The sequence below is a fragment of the Phyllostomus discolor genome, chromosome 6, assembly GCF_004126475.2.
Source record: "Phyllostomus discolor isolate MPI-MPIP mPhyDis1 chromosome 6, mPhyDis1.pri.v3, whole genome shotgun sequence".
In the NCBI taxonomy this organism is placed as follows: Eukaryota; Metazoa; Chordata; class Mammalia; order Chiroptera; family Phyllostomidae; genus Phyllostomus; species Phyllostomus discolor.
Genome location: NC_040908.2, coordinates 13,676,206 through 13,696,082, shown reverse-complemented (window position 1 = coordinate 13,696,082; position 19,877 = coordinate 13,676,206). Strand labels below are relative to the sequence as shown.

Below are 19,877 nucleotides of genomic sequence, written 5' to 3'. Positions count from 1 at the left end.
CCCAAAACAGACCACCGAGCCACGGTTCCACTGTCAGGAAGATAAATCCCCATCAACTTCTGGCTGTAAAAACCAGTAGGGGCTGGGGCAGCAGAAGAAACCGCAGGATTCTCAGGCGTGGGCCCACAAAGGACTTTAGACTTATGCAGACTCATTCTTTCTGGGCTCCAACTTGAAGGGCACCATGGCATATGGGGAGAAACTGAAGTGTCTGGCATCAGGGTAAGTGCCAGGGGACAGCTTCCTCCTGGACAAAACTCCAGAGGCCAGGCAGTGGTACTGTCCCCCTTCTGAGCCCTACCCCACACAAAGCCAGAGTGGCAACACCATGTCAGAGATTCCGTCAATTTGGTTCACAAGGGTTGCCCTACCATGGCAATTACCAAAGGTTCAGCCCCATCCAATTTACCAGTGAGCTTTTCTCCCTCCCTCCCTTTTTTTTTTTTTTTAAGAATTTATTCATTTATTTTTAGAGACAAAGAGGGAGGGAGAAGGAACGGGAGAAAAATATGTGGTTGCCTCTCTCATGCACCCTACAAGGGGCCTGGCCTGCAACCCAGGCATGTGCCCTAACTGGGAATCGGACCAGAGACCCTTTGGTTCGCAGACGGGCACTCAATCCACTGAACCACACCAGCCGGGGCACCAGTGAGCTTTTCTACAATAGACTGCACTATGAACATAGTGAGTCAAAGCAGATATACCTAAATCACAAACACAGGGAGGCTGCCAAAGTGAGGAAACAAAGAAATATGGTCCAAATGAAAGAATAGAACAAAACTCCAGAAAAGGAACTAAACAAAATGGACATAAGCAATCTATCAGATGCAGAGTTCAAAACATTAGCTATCAGGATGCTCAAGGAACTCACTATGTACTTCAATAACTTAAAAAAGACCTAGGCAGAAATAAAGGTTACACTAAGTGAAGTAAAGAAAAAAATTACAGAGAATCAACAGTGAGGTAGACAAAACCAAGAATCAAATCTATGATTCGGAACATAAGGAAGAAAAAAACATTCAATCAGAACAGCAAGAAGAAAAAAGAACCCCCCAAAACAAGGATAGGATAAGAAGTCTCAAGGACAACTTTGAAAGTACCAACATTCCAATCATAGCAGTGCTGGAAGGAGAAGAGAAAGAGCAAGAAATTGAAAACTTATTTGAAAGAATGATGAGAGAAAACTTCCCTAATTTGGTGAAGGAAATAGGCATACAAGCCCAGGAAGCTCAGCGAGTTCCAAACAAGATGGACACAGACAGGACCACAAGAAGACACATCATAATTAAAATGTCAAAGGTTAAAGATAAAGAGAGAATCTTAAATGAAGCAAGAGAAAAGGAGACAGTTACCTACATGGGAGTTCTCATAAGACTGTCAGCTGATTTCTTCAAAGAAACTTTGCAGGCAACAAGGGACTAGAAAGAAGTATTTAAACTGATAAAAAGCAAGGACCTACAACCAAGATTACTCTATCCAGCAAAGCTATCATTTAAAATCGAAGGACAGAAAAGTGCTTCCCAGAAAAGGTAAAGATAAAGGAGTTCATCATCACTGAGCTCTTGTTACATGAAATATTAAAGGGAATTACTTAAGAAAAATATCAATACTATGAATATTAAAATGACAATAAACTCACCACTATCAACAACTGAATCACAAAAAAACAAAAATAAAAACTAAGCAAACAACTAGAAAAGGAACAGAATCACATATATGGAGATTATTAGGAGGGTTATCAGTGGGGAGGGGGAGATTGGGGTAAAAGGTACAGGGATTAAGAAGCATTCCCAGTTTAGAGCACATGCCTGAGTTCCAGGCCAGGACCCCAGTAGGAAGCATGCGAGAGGCAACCATACATTGATGTCTCTTGTCTTTTCTTTCTCTCTCCCTTCTCCTCTCTAAAAATAAATAAATAAAACCTTAAAAAAAAAAAAAAAGCATAACTGGTATAAGTACAAAATAGACAGGGAGGTTAATAATAGTGTAGGAAATGGAGAAGCCAAAGAACTTATATGTACGACCCACAGATATAAACTAAGGGGAGATTGCTGGAGGGAATGGGGGTACCGGGCAGAGTGGGCAAAGGGGGAAAACTGGGAAAATTCTAACAGCATATTCAATAAAATATACTTTAAAAGATAAAAATTTTGATTAAAAAATGTATGTATAAGCACTGCTATTGCTATGAAAGAAACAAATCAACACTGTCCTCTGTTCAGATTTTGATACATTGTATTTTTTTAGTCTCCAGAATAATGGTATTTCCATTTTCTAACATTTTACAACCTTGGATTCTCTGTTTCTGGGTCAGACTGGAAACTTAATGTTCCATCACCAGTTGCCGTTTTGCTCAAAAACATCATTTTTTATCTCTGGGGAAAAAAGGATAAATACCAAGCACTTTTGCTTGTAACGTAAAATATATGGCACTGTCATCAAAGAAAATTTCTCATTTCAGATTTCCCTTCAGTTGAGGTTTCTTCACCAAAATTTTATTCTAATCATCTCAAATTCCTTTTCTTATAATTCAAACTACTTTATTAATTCCCAATATTTATGTATTTGAAGGAAACAAATCCACAATCTTTATAAAACTTTTATCAGTTTTATTGGTTTAGACAATGTTTTATTAATATTAACCTGGACACTCTCTGTAGCTCCTTTAAACTCTTCCTTTATGACCTATCTCCACAAGCAGTTTTCCCATGCAGAACTCCTTAGCTTACCACGCAATATATATTTGTGCTAAATAATTATTGTAAATTAAAACTCAACAAGACCCTGCTTCCCTACTCATCAGATGCTAGCTACCACACTGCAAACTGGATAGCCTTGTAGTTTTACAAGTTAAAACACATTGCCACTATTTCTCCTATTGGTCTCTCCCTTTTACGAACCACACAGAAATATTAGTATGTATCCTTTGCTGTACCTTGTACACCACTGTACACTATAATTCTTGAAAAGAAAATAATTATCCCTAACATTAATCAGCTTAACACTACTATGTTATGCTGTAAATTTGCAAAGAACAAGTAACCTGAATAAATCCCTTGATAGTTGATTGCTGACTTGTTACTTCCCCACCCCTGTCAAAACAAAACAACAAAAATACTGCAACTCCACTTTTCTTTTTTCTTTTAAAGATTTTATTTATTTTTAGAGAGAGGGAAAGGGAGGGTCAAACAGAAGGAGAAAAACACTGATGTGTGAGAGAAACAACCAATTGGTTGCCTTTCACATAGCCCCAAAGCAACCCAGGCAAGTGCCCTGACCAGGAATCAACCCACACAACCTTGGACAATGTCCAACACACTGAGTCACGCCAGTTAGGGCTGCAAATCCACTTTTCAAATTGAAATTGATCAGTAGGAGACCCACCCTATCAATTTTTTCAAATAAAACAATTTTGAAATTCTTAAAATAAGAAACATGGTTATGAACAGGATCAGATATGGATTCTACTCAAAACTTTTTCATTAATTAGCCATGTGCTCTTTCAGAAACTTCACTAGGCTGTTTCCTGACTCTTAAATTCATTATAGAGATCTTTCCTGCATTAACATTCCATGATTCTAACATTCCAACGAGTTTTGTAAATACACATAACAAAAGATAAATCTCTCTTCAATCTGAAAGTGCAGACCAATGATACTAAAAACCTAAGTATATCATAAGGATCCTCTTGACTCAATGACAACTGGTCAACTCTAACTATCACAAGGAATAGTGAGTAGCTAGCTGTCTGCAATAAAATAAAATGCTCTTTTAGAGAACTGGGTTAAGGGTTGAATAGTTTTTATTTGTTTGGTTTGGGTTTTGTTTTGTTTTGTAGTAAAATATATATAACATAACATTTACTATTTAAACCATTTTTTCAATTATGGTAAAAGAAAACACTTAACATTAAACTTACCATCTTAACCATCTTAAGTGTATGGTACAGTAGTGTTAAGTATGTTCACACTGTTGTGCAACAGATCTCCAGAACTTTTTCATCTCACAAAACTGTAACTCTATACTTATTAAACTCCTTTATTCCCATCCTCCACCCCCCACTCCCATTCTCGGGGTACTACCATTTTACCTTCCACCAGTCGACTTTCCATTTCTATGAATATGGCATTAGCTACCTCATTAAGTGGTACTTGTGTTTCTGTGTATTTAAACAATTCTTTAAAATATTTTATTTATTTTTAGAAAGAGGAGAAGAGAGGGAGAAAAAGGGAGAGAGAGACATGGAAGTTCAGGAGATACACTGATTGGTTGCGTCTGGCACACCCCAACTAGGGACCTGGCCCACAACCCAGGCCTGTGTCCTGACTGGGAATCAAGCCAGCGACCCTACAGTTCCCAGGCTGTTCCCAGGCCGGCACTCAATCCACTGAGCCACACCAGCCATGGCTAACAATTAAGTATATATAATTCAGTGGCATTAAATATGTTCACACTGTCATGCACCCATAACCACTATCCATTTCCATAACCTTTTCAGTCTCCCAAAATGAAATCTGTAAGTAATAAGCAATAATTTCCCATTAACTGAAACTCTGTACCCTTTAAGCAATAACTCCTCATGACCCAAGCCCCAGGCCCTGGTAACCATTATTCTATCTCATACATTTGTCTCTTCTACATACCTCATATAAGTGATTTCATACAGTATTTGACCTTTTGTGTCTAGCCTGTTTCACTTAGCACACTGTTTTCAAATACTGCGGCAGCATATATCAGACTTTCAATTCCTTTAAAGGCTAAGTAATATTCTATTATATGTATATAGTACATTTTGTATATACATTAATCCCTTGAACACGTGGGTTTTTTCAACATTTTGGCTACTGTGAATGCTGCTGCTCAACAAACAATAACAAATGATGCAGATGATGTGGAGATACTGAAATCCTGGTGCAGGGCTAATAGCAATGCATGACAGCGCAGCCACTGTGGAAAAGAATACAGTGGTTTCTCCAAAAAATAAAAAAATAAAATAAAAACGGCATTACCATATGGTCTAACAATTCCACTTGTAAGTATATACCCCAAAAGAACCGAAAGCAGGGACTTGAGCAGTATGACAAAATTCATTTTTGAGAAGTAAATCATCCTAATGGGTACGAAGTAACATCTCATAGTGGTTTTGGCTTACACTTCTCTAATGATTAGTGATGATGAACATCTTTTCATGGTCTTACTGGCCATTTGTATATCTTCTTTGGGAAACTGCCTGGGCAGTTTTTAATCAAACCTAAAAATATATGTTTGAATGAAAGAAATTACTCAAGGCACTGACATTCCTGCAGCATGAGCCACTTGCTGCCTGAGTATCACAACAAAGCACAGACACATTTAATATGACAAAGGTTTTGCTCATTTCTCTAAAACGCAGCTTCTCCATATAAAATGGGCTCAGTTCAACTTAGACAACCAGTTCTTAAATGCAGGTTAGTGGAACCATCCTACTCATCCAAAACTTAGTAAAAACACTCAGACAACAAAAAGGATGCTTTCCTTATAGCTTTCCTAGGGGCAAGAGCCTTTACCAATTTAACTTCTTACACAGAGCCCAGAGACTCCATGTCCCAGTGAAAGATATTCCCTATGGGAAAGTAATAGTAAGTCTAGGAGAGGAAGGATTAACAATACCAAAAGGTAACACATTTGGTTAAACAACTCACAAAATGTCTGCTTTGGGACAAGTCCACATAGTTACCATTATCACTAGAGTTACACGTACCTGAAAAGAAGGTTATGGCCAAATCAACCACTGAAATTTGCTTATCTAAAACCAGTAACTCTCTTTATCAAATACTTCTCAATCTTTGAATTTTACTCTAAAATTACTCTGTTACCTAAAGAGCTGTTCTTCTTAAGTAAAATCCGCTCCTGAGCTACATCACATATATAATCCTCAGAAAATAGGTAAACAAGAGAATGTTAAAATAAAATGAGCCCCAGAGAGAATCCTGGTTGTACTGCCTCTGACTGCCTTTCAATCGTTATCCATAGTCATCCATGAAATGCAGGGACTCTTCTAGGTGCTTAGCATCTGTCATCAACAACAACAACAAAAGGACAAAGATCTCTGGCCCTGGCCACTATAGTACAGTTGGTTGAGCGTCCTCCTGCAAAGTTAAAGGTTGCCGGTTCAATTCCTGGTCAGGGCATGTCCCAGGGCTTATAGGAGAGGCAATCAACAGATGGATGTTTCCCTCTCATTCTCTCTCCTTTCCACTCTCTCTACTTGCTTCTATTCAAACCTCAGGAGGTTTTAATAATGAAGTGACAACTCAAATTTCACTATCATTTATAATTAGAGAATGCTTTATACTTTTTTAAAAAAGCAAAATAGCCCTGGGTGGTGTGGCTCAGTGGACTAAGCGGCAGCCTGTAAACCAAAACGTTGCAGGTTGGATTCCCACTCAGGGCACATGCCTGGGTTGTGGGCCAGGTGCCCAGCTGGGGGTGTGCAAGAGACAACCTGTTGATGTTTCTCTCACACATCGATGTTTCTCTCCCTTTCTCCCTCCCTTCCCCTCTTTCTAAAAGTAAGTAAAATCTTTGAAAAAATAAAACTTATAAAGAAAACACAAAAAAAGAACCGCCCTAATCAACAAAGTGTAGTACATCCTAAAAGCAGTATGCATTCAAAGAATTTCTAGTCATTTGCGCATCAGACAACTGGCTAGTTTAAACTATCCAGACCTGCACTGTCTTTTTTACAGTAGCCAACAGCCACATAACTGAGCACTTAAATGTGCCCAAATTGAAATATACTATAAGCATAACATACATACTGGAAAAAAAGAATATAAAATATCAACAATTTTAACCTTGCTTACACAGTAAAACATTTTGAATAAAATAAGCAAGAATATATCATTAAATTTTTTTTATTTTTTAAATGTGGCTACTAAAAAATATTATGTTTGCACCTCACATTATATTTCTTTTGGAAAGCACTGATTTAAGACAATAGTAGACTTCTAAACCTTCACAGAGTTAATACACGTGTTGGAACTGTACTCAGAATTTTATACTTACATATTTACTCATTTCTCAGCTTACATTGTTCAACACACCATGTAACAAAAAGAATCTAACCTATCAAATACTTTTATATCAAAATATATGAAAGCCTCAGAATCTAAAGAGAAATTATTCAGCAGATCACTTTCAGATATTTGGGTGGCCACTGTGTGCAGAACACTCAACCCATAAAGTCACTTGTTCGGCCACCCTTGAGCAGCAGAAGGGTCACATATTCTACATTTAGCTCATAATGCATCGTGCCCCTACAGTGTGCCTGCCACCATGCTAGGTGCTCTACTCTCATTGACCCATAAAATCCTCTCAACTACCCTGTGTGGTAGGCACTATCATTAACTCTGAAGAAGAAACTGAAGCTGACAGGTTAAGTTACTTGCCAAAGTACCACAATTACTAATGTGCAGAACCAGGATTCCAACCCAGCAGGCTTTATCCAAAACCACCACACATTCTCCCAAGTAAAAGAACTACACAAAAAACATTGCATTATTATCTTACAGGACTGTATTTTAGTTGAGTGTGTACTCATTACAAAAAAAATGGAGTAAAGTTAATGCTTTACTTCCTGCTCTCCACCCCACCCTTCAATGGCAGGTTAAAGTTGACCACATGAATTAAATCCCAGATCTTTTATACAGGTTTATTTTACGTTCCCTTTCCCAGAAAGGTCCTAACCCACCTCTTTGGTCCCATTCCTATCTTTCCTTCAGGCTTCATTTCAGAGATCATCTCCATGCACGCCGACACGGACTTCCCACCATAGAGGCTAATCATGCCTCTTCCCCATGCTTACCCCTCCTGCAGCACTGTCCACACTCCACTGTGATTGTCTTCACTAGAATGCCCCTACAGGGATCTATTACAGTCACCACTTATCAGTGGTGCCTAAAACAGCGCCTAGCATTAGGTGCTCAATAAATATTTGCTGACCAATCAAACCACCGGACCCACCCAGCTAAAGCTTAAAAGTGGAATTAAAAGCAAACTTCGTGGTAGGAAGTGCTAACACACAGGCAGAAACAAGTTCTAGTTTTACCCAATTTATGATAGGTCAAGAGAACAGTGTAACACTTGGGCAACAATGATTAGGATGACTCCCCCTTCCAAAAAAAGGGGGGGGGGGTAAAATAAAAATCAATTTAAAACGATCCCTTGCCCAATTCAACTTCAGTACAATTTGTTTTATGAGACTGAATTAAGTAGCTAATTCATGTCACAAGAAATCCAAATCTAGGATTTCAGTAATGCTACAAATTGTTTGAAGTCAGGGTAATTTAGACAATTTTTAGAGTTCAAAGACTGCAGTTACTTCTAAAAACCACCTAAATATAGAACTAGTTACACTTTAAAAAATAAGTCTCATTGCACTGAGTGCTGGCCTCCAAGTAAGTGACAGAGGCAACCATGTGTCCTTCAAGGCATTTACCGGGAGCGGGTTTCACACACAATTCCCTTAACACAATTTTGCGTTAATGCCACCAACTTCTCCAGCCAGAGTCAAAAGGGGCTTTCCTGGAGCCTCCCCTTCTTTTCCTCAACAGGAAACCGATTTAAAAGGTCAATCTTTAGCTCTTACCTCCACACTAAGCAATTCTGAAACACAAGGTGAAAGTACTGAAGTCCTAGAGCTATGACTGGCAAAACACTTTCCTGTAAACTCTAGAGCAAAGTAAAATAGAAGGGAGAACTTCTGTCTTTCGGATTTGAGGGGAAAAGAAGAAGAAATCCTGATCATCCCCCTTCACACTGCTGTTCCTGCTGCTGTCTCAGACAGCACAGTTGAGGCAAACATGCCGCCGAGTCCCATCCCAGGCACGAGGAGCCTCCGATTGTTTGACACATCAATGGGTTAGTCAACGCGGCCCAACTCACTTTCCCCTTCCAATGTGCCTTAATTATTCCTCACACAAACCCTCAAGTTTACTCCAAGTCATGACCATATGGAATCTTCTCTCTACCCCGAAATATAAATCAGGCCTTTGACCGGTGACTATTCCTGCTTCAATCCCAACCACTAAAATTAATTCCTTACAAACATCGACATCTAGTAGAGCCACGCAAATATGGAAAAAGCCAGTCCACTCGTTTAAAGAAATAGAATTCTCTGCATATTTTGTAACAGGCACTGAGCAGAGTGGGAGACTCGAAAGCAAAAGACCATACAGAAAGCCTGGGAAGACCCCGCCCCGGTAAGCTCAATGCCGATTCAAACAGCAACTTGGGTTTGTCGCCTAGAATCGGAATCACTGAAACAAAGGCGTATATTACGGGAAGCAAGATGTCTGGAGTGAAAGAAACGGTTTGCAGCTCAAGAAACCATACACCATCCTCCCACAGGTCTTACCTATGGTGGAAATAAAGGTGGTATTGAAGGCATCATCCGAAAAACGAAAAAGGACGCAGGTCTTCCCCACTCCCGAGTCCCCGATCAGGAGCAGCTTGAAAAGCAGGTCGTACGTCTTCTTCGCCATTGGGAGGAGCGGCTCAGGCGCTCGCCGCCGGCGGCCCCAAGGGATCGGTCCTTCTCACTGTGGCCAACTCCTCACCCGGGCGTTCTCAGGCCGGAGGACCGGGGAAGCGTGGGGAAAAGGAGGACTGGAGAGGGCGCGGGCGACCTACGAACGGCCTCGCCTTGGAAGCACCGACGGTGGCGGCGTCCGGTGCCTCCGAGGGCGGCGACCGCGGCTCCGCAGCCTCTCCCAGCCGCTCTGCCCGGTTCCGGGGAGTCGGTCGGGACAAAATGGCCTCCCCTCCCCCCTCAGGGCTGCTCGGCCGGGACGCTCCCACGGGCGAGCCAGCAAGCTCTGCCGTCGAGAGCGCGCGGCGAGCGTGAGGCCAGACTCTCTCCCGAGCAGACACTCCGCGTTACGACGCGGCGATGGCAGGAGGACCCCAAGCAGACGAGCTCAGCTACATAGCCACAGGAAGCCGAGCCGCCCGGGCCAGAGCCACCTTTTCCCCGTGCCCTCTCACGCCGGCGTGCGCGCTGCCTGAGACGCACGCAAGGACGTACACCCGCCCTTCCCTCCAGCCCCCGCCCTGCGGTCCACCTCTGCGCGTGCGCGCCTGAGGATGTGGAGGCACGCGGGCGCGCCGGGAGGAGCTCCGGGTCTGCGGGCCTCACTCTAAGGCCTGAGGGTGAAGAGAGAAGGGAGGGTCGAGAGAGGGCGAGAGAGGGAGAGGCGGCGGGCGCGCTCCCTGTGGCAGGCTGATAGGGTGCCGGGCGTTACGGACACGCCCCGCGGGGGTGGCGCTGCCTAGTGACTGCGCAAGCGCGGCATGCTGGAGTAGCCCCTCAAACCCCTTTTTCCCTCCCAGGGACGCCCTCTTAGGTTCGCTGAGGATGTTCCGGGCTGTGTGTGCCGAGCTGGTCTTGACGCAGCGGCAGACTTAGGCGGCCCTGTGTTCCTGTGTAGCTAAATCTCATAAACGCGAGAGAAAACACAGCTCCCTGGGTCATTTAATAGCCTCCTCGCTAAAACCAGAGGCATCCCGGAGTGCCTCCCTCGTGGGCTAGTCGTGACAGGGGAAACATGCAAGTTCAATCCCGTCTTAAGGAGCAAGAGTTGGCGTTCCAGAGATTTGAAATGGAAAAACTGGCCACGCTGTTCTGGGTGGCATGATGTCATCTGCCTTCCAGGGCGAGGAAAGGAAGGCTGGGGCGCACCGGGGCCGGGCAGAACCTACCCACACCCAGTAGAACCTTCGGTGCGGTGCTCCACGTCGAGAACCCGCACCAGGCCTTGGAATGCGGAGCGCCCGAGCGCGCGGGGCAGAGAAGGCTGGCCCTCTCTCTTCCCCCCAGAGTCGAACCACGGGTGCCCAGAGCTGGAGGAGAGTGAAACCAGCCCCCACCCGACGCTGCCTCCTCTTGCATTTTCCTTTCACACGCGTACACTCTTCCCATCAGTCTTACTCACACCTCCCCTTTCCTCTTCTTCCTTTCGGCTCTGCCATCGTCCGTGGCCTTCATCTCTCCGAAGCTCTCCTGGGATGACGGAGTAGTTGAACCTGACCCAGGAGAAAACCGTAAGACGTCGGAAAAGAAACGGATTAAGAGAGGAGTCAAAACTACATTTTTACACTCCACCACCCAAACGTTTTGTGTTTTTTAAAAATATTTTATTTATTTATTTTTAGAGAGGGAAGGGAGGGAGAGAGAGAAACATCAACGTGCGGTTGCTGGGGGCCATGTCCTGCAACCCAGGCATGTACCCTGACTAGGAATGGAACCTGCAACACTTTGGTTCACAGCCCCCATTCAATCCACTGAGCTATGCCAGCCAGGGCGATGTTTCTGTGTTTGACAGGTAATTAAAATCAGTCTTGCGGGCAGTTAGGGTAATCTTATTTCAGTCTCCTGTTTTTTTGTTGTTGTTGTTGTTTTAAAGACTTGTTTTACGTGCTTCCTTCCCAACAACCCCTAAAGCTTCATCACTGAAGATGCTTGTCTTTTCTAAGTACATCTGGCTCCTCAGTTGGTGTCTGTGTGCGCTCTTTTTAGTCTTGTCACTTCAACATGATTCTTTCTTTCAGCTGGGAATGTCTTCAGGTGATACCAACAATTCTAGAACAGGCTAGCCATGGGGATCACGAAACGAGTTATGGTCAGTGCTTCACAGGTTTATTATCAGTTCAGAGTCAACATTGAGCCCCTCAGAAATATGTTGTGTTAGCTTGATTCTTCCTTTCAAAATAAGTTCTGTTGCGCTGGCGGGGTGGCTCAGTTGGTTAGAGCATTCTCCTGTGCACTGAAAGATGTGGGGTTCCATCCCTGGTCTGGGGGAAATACCCAAGTTGTGGGGTCATCCCCAGTCAGGGTGGATCTCTCTCCCGATCTCTCTATGTATCTATCATCTCTCTCTCCCTCTCCCTCTCCCTCTCCCTTCCTCCCCTCTATCCTGTCTCCCTTCATTCCGTCCTCTCTGTCTAAAAGCAATAAATATATCCTTAGGTGAGGATTAAAAAAAAAAGTTCTATTAACTCAAGCCTCGATGTTGTAAAGCATTTTAGAATTATTATGGTTTTTAAAGGTAGAGAGCCTAATTAATTTCCCTACATAAATTTGGGGGATAATGGGCAGCTAAAAATGAAAAACTAAAAAAAAAATTCACACCAACTATCCTTTATCCCAGTTGTTTCCAGCAGTTTTATCAATTAGAGCCTTGTCTCCATGGACTCCATAGTCTGAGACTTTAAGAATTAGTTACACTTATTTCTCTGGCTGGTGTGGCTCAGTGGATTGGGTGTCGCCTGCAAACTAAAAGGTCTCTGGTTCGATTCCCAGTCAGGGCACATGCCTGCATTGTAGACCAAGTCCCCAGTTGGGGCCATACAAGAGGCAACCAATCAATGTTTCTCACCTCTTTCTCCCTCCCTTCCCCCTCTCTAAAAGTAAATAAATAAGAGATTTAAAAAAAAGAGTTAATTACACTTATTAACAAGTTTTATTTATTATTGGGTCAGGATCTTAGAATTGTAGGGCTGTCATAATTTTTGAATCATAATTCAACTTGCGTGTAATTTACAGATGAGTCTAAAGCTCAGCAAGGTTAGGGACTTGCCAAAGATCATACTGTTAGTGGCAGAGCCGACACTGCTATATGGGCTAGGGGAAAGAGAAGAAAACCTCCATAGGACACCACATTGCATGAAAATGAGACTTGGGAGGCTCAGCCAGTACTTAATGTTTGGCTTCCCACAAGTTAATTAAAGGTTTTGCTGGAATGAGGCCTAAGCATCAAGCTATAGCTACCTGCCGCCTTCCACTGAAGGGAGTCCAAGTGATCAGGCATGGGAGAGCCCCGACTCTAGAAAAAAAGGAATAAAATGGGGGTCTATGTAGGTCTACAAGGTAAACCTGGAATTGGGAAGTAAGAGGCGATAAAGGCTGAAACTAAGTGAAAGAAAATTCCAATTTAGTACTAGCTAAGTAAACTAGGTTTGTGCCTTTTTCAAAATTGTTCTATAAAGAATCTAGTCCAAATATTTGCAAAGCCAAGAAAGAAAATTGGTAGGTATAGTTATATGTTTACATTATTAATTAAGGTATTATTTCTGTATTTTTCTAGAAAAGACAGAGCTGGCCAGCTCATAGTTCCAGTCTTCAGGTTCAACTCTTAGGACCTGCTTTACAAGAAATCTCCACCTCAAAAGGTATTGATTGACTCAGGATCATCTTTATCCTTCTTCCTGTGTATACTTTCCAGGCTCTGGATCTGATTTCTTTCTCTTTAATCTCTCCACCCCTTGCTGTCTCTGTTCTTCTTAAGAATGGGATGATCCCTTTCTTGAATGATAGCCCCACTGCTGTCATCAGCTTGCGGTAAAAACTACCCCTGCAGTCTCAGGGACCCTGACTATTTATATACTGCCTATTTACTGTGTCCACATTTCCCGTCTTCTCCCAGGGACTTCCATGAGATACTAACTACTGATTGCTAAGAGGTTACAACTGTTCTCATCACCACAGCCTGCCAATATTCTGTTCTGCCTGTGTATCTTGATGTAGTCCTACCTCCTGTTAGAGAGAATTATTGGCCCCCTGAGCCTTTCCCAGCCCACTGGATATGCTTATTTTAGTCTTCTCCAGGGATGCCTCAGCTCTGAAATGCTGGCCTCCTCATTCAGCCGTTAAGGGGCTCCAGGCCCTAGCAATGAGCTTTATTTCCTATATAAGCTTCCACACACTAGTCTCCAGACAAGTCCTCTTTCCCACAGTTACTATGTATCTTCTTGATTTCATGCACAGTTTAACCGTGGTTCTGTCTATGCAAAATGCACTCTCTTCTCACCCCAGCTACAATACATCTCTTCAGCCTTCAGCCTAAATGTCCTCTCTACAGCCTGTCTTGCCCAACACTTGGGAGAAGGAACTTGTTTCTCTTTTGAACTCCCATAGCACTTTTAAAAATAAATTATGTTCCCCCTTCTATTTCACAACTAATACATATTTATTTTTAGACACTTAGAACCTGCCAATAAGCAAAACAAAAAAAAATTTAATAATTAAAACTCCTACCCCCAACCAAAGGGATTTACCAGGAGGGAGAGGGTAGGACTGGAAGGGGAAGGGGAATACTTGTATAGTCGATAACATTGTGATAAGTTTACGTGGTCACAGATGACTGCTAGAATTAGTGGGTGATCACTAAGGTATAAAAATGTCAAGCCCTGACCTGGTAGCCCAACTGGTTAGAGATCATCCTGATAGGCCAAGGTTGTAGGTTTGATCCTTGGTCAGGGCACATACATGAACCAATGAATGAATAAATAAGTGGAACAACAAACTGATGTCTCTCCCTCTCTCAAAATAAATACTTTTTAAGCAAATAAATAAAAATATTGAATCACTATATTGTACACCTGAAACTAGTATAGTTGATGTAAGATTCCATACCAACTATACTTAAATAAAAAAATTAATTAAAAAAATTAAAAACTTCTACTCCCACAGATAACCACTATTAGCATGTTGGTGAATAGCCATGTGGATATCTGTCTATAGCTCTTTATTTAGACATTTTTTAAAAGTCCTCACCCAAGGATATGTTTATTGATTTTAGATTGGGGGGCAGAGCAAGAGAGAGATATACAGAAACCACAATGTGACAGAGAAACATCAGTTGGTTGCCTTCAGTACACATCCGACCAGGGATCAAACCCCAAAACTAAGTATATGCCCTGACTGGGACTCAAACCCACAACCTTTTGATGCATGGGACAATGTTCCAGCCAATTGAGCCACCTGACCGGGGCCCGACATTTCTTATGACACAATTTCTACATTTTATGAAAGGTACTTATGCACCTATCTTATTTTCTCAAATTGGAGTCTCCTTGAGGGCTGTGACTAGTGTATATATCACTTTGCAGAGTTGTCTTGAATATATTAGGAAATCAAACACATTTATTGAAGGAATAAGAAAATGAAACTCAGAGAGAGGTTCACTTTTCATTTCTTGGAAAGCAATACTAATTTGGAGAAAATTTCAAAAGGTTGGGAAAAATGAAAATTCAAAAGTGATGGAAAGATAAAACCTTTGGAGCAATATCTTATTTATTTATTTACTTATTTACTTACTTACTTATTTAAAAAAATATCTGAAGAATTCACCTGACTCCATGGTAGAGTTTATTTCTGTGAACAAGAAAAACTACTGAGGCTAACAGAGAAACTGGATACAGTGGAATGAACACTGAGCTTGGAAGCAGATCATGTAGACTCACAAACCTGCTCAGTCACTGACTAGCTCTGTGACAATAGATGATTCATTGAACCTCACTAAGCATATTTTTCTCTTATGTCACAAAGACATAGCACTTCTTGAGATTAGTTCAAACATTAAACAGGATAATGCAAATTAATGTGCTTTATGTAGCATAAAACACTATGCAAATACAGTGATTACTATTATTAATAAGAGGTAAGAGTGATGAATTGCACCACAAGGAACAAAAAGCAGAAAAATTACAGGGGAGAATACTTATAAATGATCAAAGCCACAAGGCGTCCTGGAAGAAAATCATCCCAAAGGAAGTTGAGCTAAGAACAGGAATAGGTCAGAAGAAGGAGAAATGAAAGATTAAAACTGGGAGAAGAATTGGAACTGACTTGAGCTGTGAAGATTCAATGTATCGTCAAAAGGAGTAATGAAACCAAAAGAAAGAAATTTAATGGCTAAAGACAGCAGAACCTCCCACAACACAGTAACAACTTCGTATTATCAGCTCCATCAGATGAATCCCAACTCGCCTGTGTTAGAGCAATTGGTGCAGCACAGTGGTTAAAAACATGGGCCTTGAGTTGGCTAAACCTAGGGTTACACAGCTGTCACTTGCTAAACAAAGAGACCTTGAATAAGTTACATAACCTCTTTACACCTGTCTCCTATTCGGTAAAGTGAAAACAGAACAGAAATTACCATGGGATTGGGTGAGGACTAAATGAGATACAGTGTTTGGCCATTAGTTAGTGTTCAGAAATGCTATCACTGCCACGAGAACTGAGAAAACTTTCTATTTGAGGAGCAGGAGAGTACTGCCAAAGTGAGGAAAGAGGGATGCTCAAGGAGAGACTTGGAACCCAAATAGAACAGAAATTAATTCAGGTTTAGCTATCTCTCTAGAACACTGTATCCTCAAATGTTGAGACCTAGAGAAAGACCCATCAGACTTAAAAAGACAATGATGAGGAAAATGCTTTAACCCTGTGCGAAGCCAAGAAGTGTGGAGCTACATTTATGACATAAATTCATTGAGTCATGGCATGATAGAACGGAGTCACAGTTGAATTCCTGTTCTGTCTTGAATCCCTGTTCTATCTCATTTTAACTGATCATCTTAGGCAATTACTAATCATTCAAACTTCAGTTGCCTCATCTGAAAAGTGAGGTTATCAGTAGCTAACAAAGCAAGCTCTTGTGAAAATAAAAATATTTCATTCAAAGAACCTGGCAGTGGGACTAGCAGTTTCTGAAACATTGATGCTCTTCCCCCTATAAGATGTAAATCATCTAAGGAGCTACTGTTTTAACTCTTATAATATCTAGCCTACTGTCTTACATGTAATGGGGGCTCAATCAATAGTAATTAGATTGAATTGCATCTGCATTAGAGGCGATCTTGGAAGCCATCTAAACCAACTTCCTGCTCCATGCAGAAATGCTCTAACTGACCAGTGGCCTGTCCACCCTCTGTGTGAAGACTGCTGGTAAGCTTGCTGATGCCGATAGGACTGACTGCAGGACTTGGTATTTCTAGCAAAACGATGTTCACATACTGTGTGTAAGTGTGCTTCCCTGTTAACATCACCTATTTGCTTTAATTCTGTCCTTTGAAGCAACACACAGAACAAAGCTTTTCCCACATTCACGTGACAGCTCTTCAGCTGTTTGAAGATAGCATTGATACTTTTCTCTAAACTTCTCTGAGTTAACTCTCTTCACATAGTCAACTCACAGATAACTATCAATGCCACCATTCGGGTTGCATGTGACCTTGTTGGAATGTGGCATTCATAATGAAACACTGTGCTAGAGTTGAGAACGCAACCCTGTGGAAATGCCCGGATCAGGCTAACACTAGCAGGTAATAGAAATAAGGGCCAATTGGAATACTCTCTGACACTGAGGTGATTTAACACCTGATTGAGAAGAAACTACCTTCCAGATGAAGCTTGCATTGTAATCATTTTTTAAGTTACTAGAGCTTTTCAATAAATTATGATAAAAGTTATATCTTACATATACATCTTACATATGCAAATTTAAAATAAACAAAGGAAAGGAATGGCAATTCACAGAAGTATGAGAAAAAATATAAAGAAATGTTTAAATTCACTTGTATTCAGAGAAACTGAAATTAAAACTATAATGAGAATGCCCATGAAAATGTCAAAAATTAGAAAGATGTTGGTGAGGATGTAGAAAGACAAGAGCTCTCCTGCATGGCTGGTGGGAATCTGCTCCAGCCACTCTGGAAAGCAATCAGCCGATATCTAATAAATGATGTGCGTGCCTGTGACCCAACAACACCACTCCTGGGTGTGTCTAAGAGAAGTTCTCATATAGGTCCATCATGGCTTTGATTGGGGCAGCTAGACGTTGAAATCAATCTAAGAATCTGTTGCTAGGGGAATAAGTAAACAAAATGTGGTGGATGCATATTGCATTACCTAGATCGCAAAGAGTTGGCTTGGGTTTGAAAATCAGCTAATAGGAGAACACAGACACAAGTCAAATTTGTTATCACTTCAGTTCTCTAGTAAATTAGCAAACAAGCAAAGCAAAGAATGACTTTTCTAGAATGACAGAAACAGGCCAAATTCTAATGATCAGTACAGATCATTTAGAGGGAAGAAATATGTCTAATGAGCTCAGAGTTGGGACTAAGTTTTTGTAGGATTAGGCTTGGGGAGGGCCTAGGTCAGCATTCAAGAGACCATCCAACATGTACGAAATCTCTGTTGTACAGAGAACTGAGCCTGTAACATCAGTCCATGGCTCACCCCACATGGTATAAAATGCTGTGTAACAGTATTAAGCTAATAACGCGCTGCTCGTACAGCAACATGAAGAACTGAAACAAAGGAAACAAAATGATTTATAGTACAATGTCATTCCTGTAAATTAAAAACATACAAAACTATTCCTTATGAGGTTTCATACATATTTAATAAAGTGCCTCAAACACATTAGAGTGGGAACCTATGGAGAGGGAGGAAGGGAAAAATATGAGATAAAATGAGCAGGACCTTGCACAGATTAAAAATGTCAGTGGTTGGTGTGCTAAGAAATGAGGATGATTAACTCAGTGCTCTCTCTGCCTCCTGGATCTAAATTTTTAAACAAAACAAAAGTGAGGAAGGGATTAAATCGTACATGGAAGTAGAGGAAATTGATATTGATACTCCTTATATATGTCAGAATAATAGAAAAGTGAGAAAAAAAACACTTGATTTGGTTTGATAAAAAGAATACAGATTCTAGCTGTTTGTTTTTATGCCCGATTGCCACATAACTTAATAAGAGTTATGCAAACTTAAAAGTTTGTGACAGATTTATTTGATTACATTGATTTGATCATGGAAGCTCAGACTTCCCGGAATTGTCTGTTCACGAAGCTTGGTGCTCAGCTCTCAGCTGTCACCTGTCAGCCCTTGCCCAACCCTGTCTGGTTCCAGCTCTTTAGACTAAACACGCAGTTATTTGCAGGCTGCCCCACCTCCTTCCTGGAGCCAGAGATAGGGTAGTAGCTCAGGGTATCAAAAGCCTTCATGCTATATGCCAATTGATTTAGACATTGCCAAGGTAACACCTGAGCGCAGCCATCTCTATTGTCCAAAATACCCCCAAAAGGAAGCCAGACCCTTGTAACTCACACATCCAGAGTTCCACTGCCTTTTGTCCTGCCTCAAGGCACTGGTGCCCCTGACAGCCAAATGGAGACCCTGTTTCTTTGCCTTGTTCCTACCAGGGCCAGTCTCCTACCCTTCACCCATGTCCACTCACTTCCTTGGATAATGGACATTTTCCAGATCTGTGGCTGCCCAGCACTGAATGCCCTTCCTTTAACAGAAAACTCTCCACTACCAGTTTTCAGTATTCAGAGCCCTCCTCCCACTATAGTCCCCTTCTCAGCTCTCACCTCCCATTGTACCCCCAAACACACATCTAGGCTGCGGGGACATGAGCTGGGCCCTACCAGTTTGAGGCACCAGCCCAAAACCTTGACACAGGGGCCAATGACACAAAGGAGGAGACACCCTGGAACATGTACTGAGAAGGCAACAGCATGTGGTTTCCAGGGCACCTGTGTATAATATAATATGATAGGTTATGTTATATTTAATAACATAATCCCCAGAGCTGGATGGCATCCCAGGTCCAGTGCTGGCCACAGTTATGCTTCAGGCTTTAGAATCTCTTTGGTTTCCAGTGGGGACAGTGACGGCCTCATTGTTTGGTCTCAACAGACTGCATCTGTATCCTGTCTCTGTCCCCCTAATTCTTAGCCCTGGTTATCCAGTCTCCCCAGTAATTCTGAGGGTTTCCCAATAGCTTTTCAATACATTTACTTCCTGCATCTATTTGCCAAAGTTGGTTTGTGTTGCAGCCAAGATCTCTGACTGACAAACTTATTTCTGATAGAATTCCTAGGGTGATTCCAGCTTTGCCTGACATTCCCACCGTGTCCACTCTCTCTTTTTCATTTTCTGCTGACCTTGCCACTTGGACCTGTCACACTCTGCTCAGTCTCGGCCCCCATCTGCCAGTCTCTCTCCCAAGACGGCTGTACATTTCACTCTTTCCTATGTCTCCACT

The 19,877-nt window shown here is 41.8% G+C and overlaps 1 protein-coding gene across 1 annotated transcript in view; it reads right to left on the bottom strand.

Moving 5' to 3' along the window:
• Positions 1-10,048, bottom strand: part of RAB10 (RAB10, member RAS oncogene family) — a 65,574-nt gene extending 55,526 nt beyond the window's left edge. Inside the window, exon 1 of the mRNA XM_028514579.2 lies at positions 9,398-10,048. Coding sequence (XP_028370380.1) covers positions 9,398-9,524 — 127 coding nt within the window. The 5' untranslated portion in view covers positions 9,525-10,048. The remainder of the gene's footprint in view (positions 1-9,397) is intronic.
• Between the last annotated feature and the right edge of the window lie 9,829 nt (positions 10,049-19,877).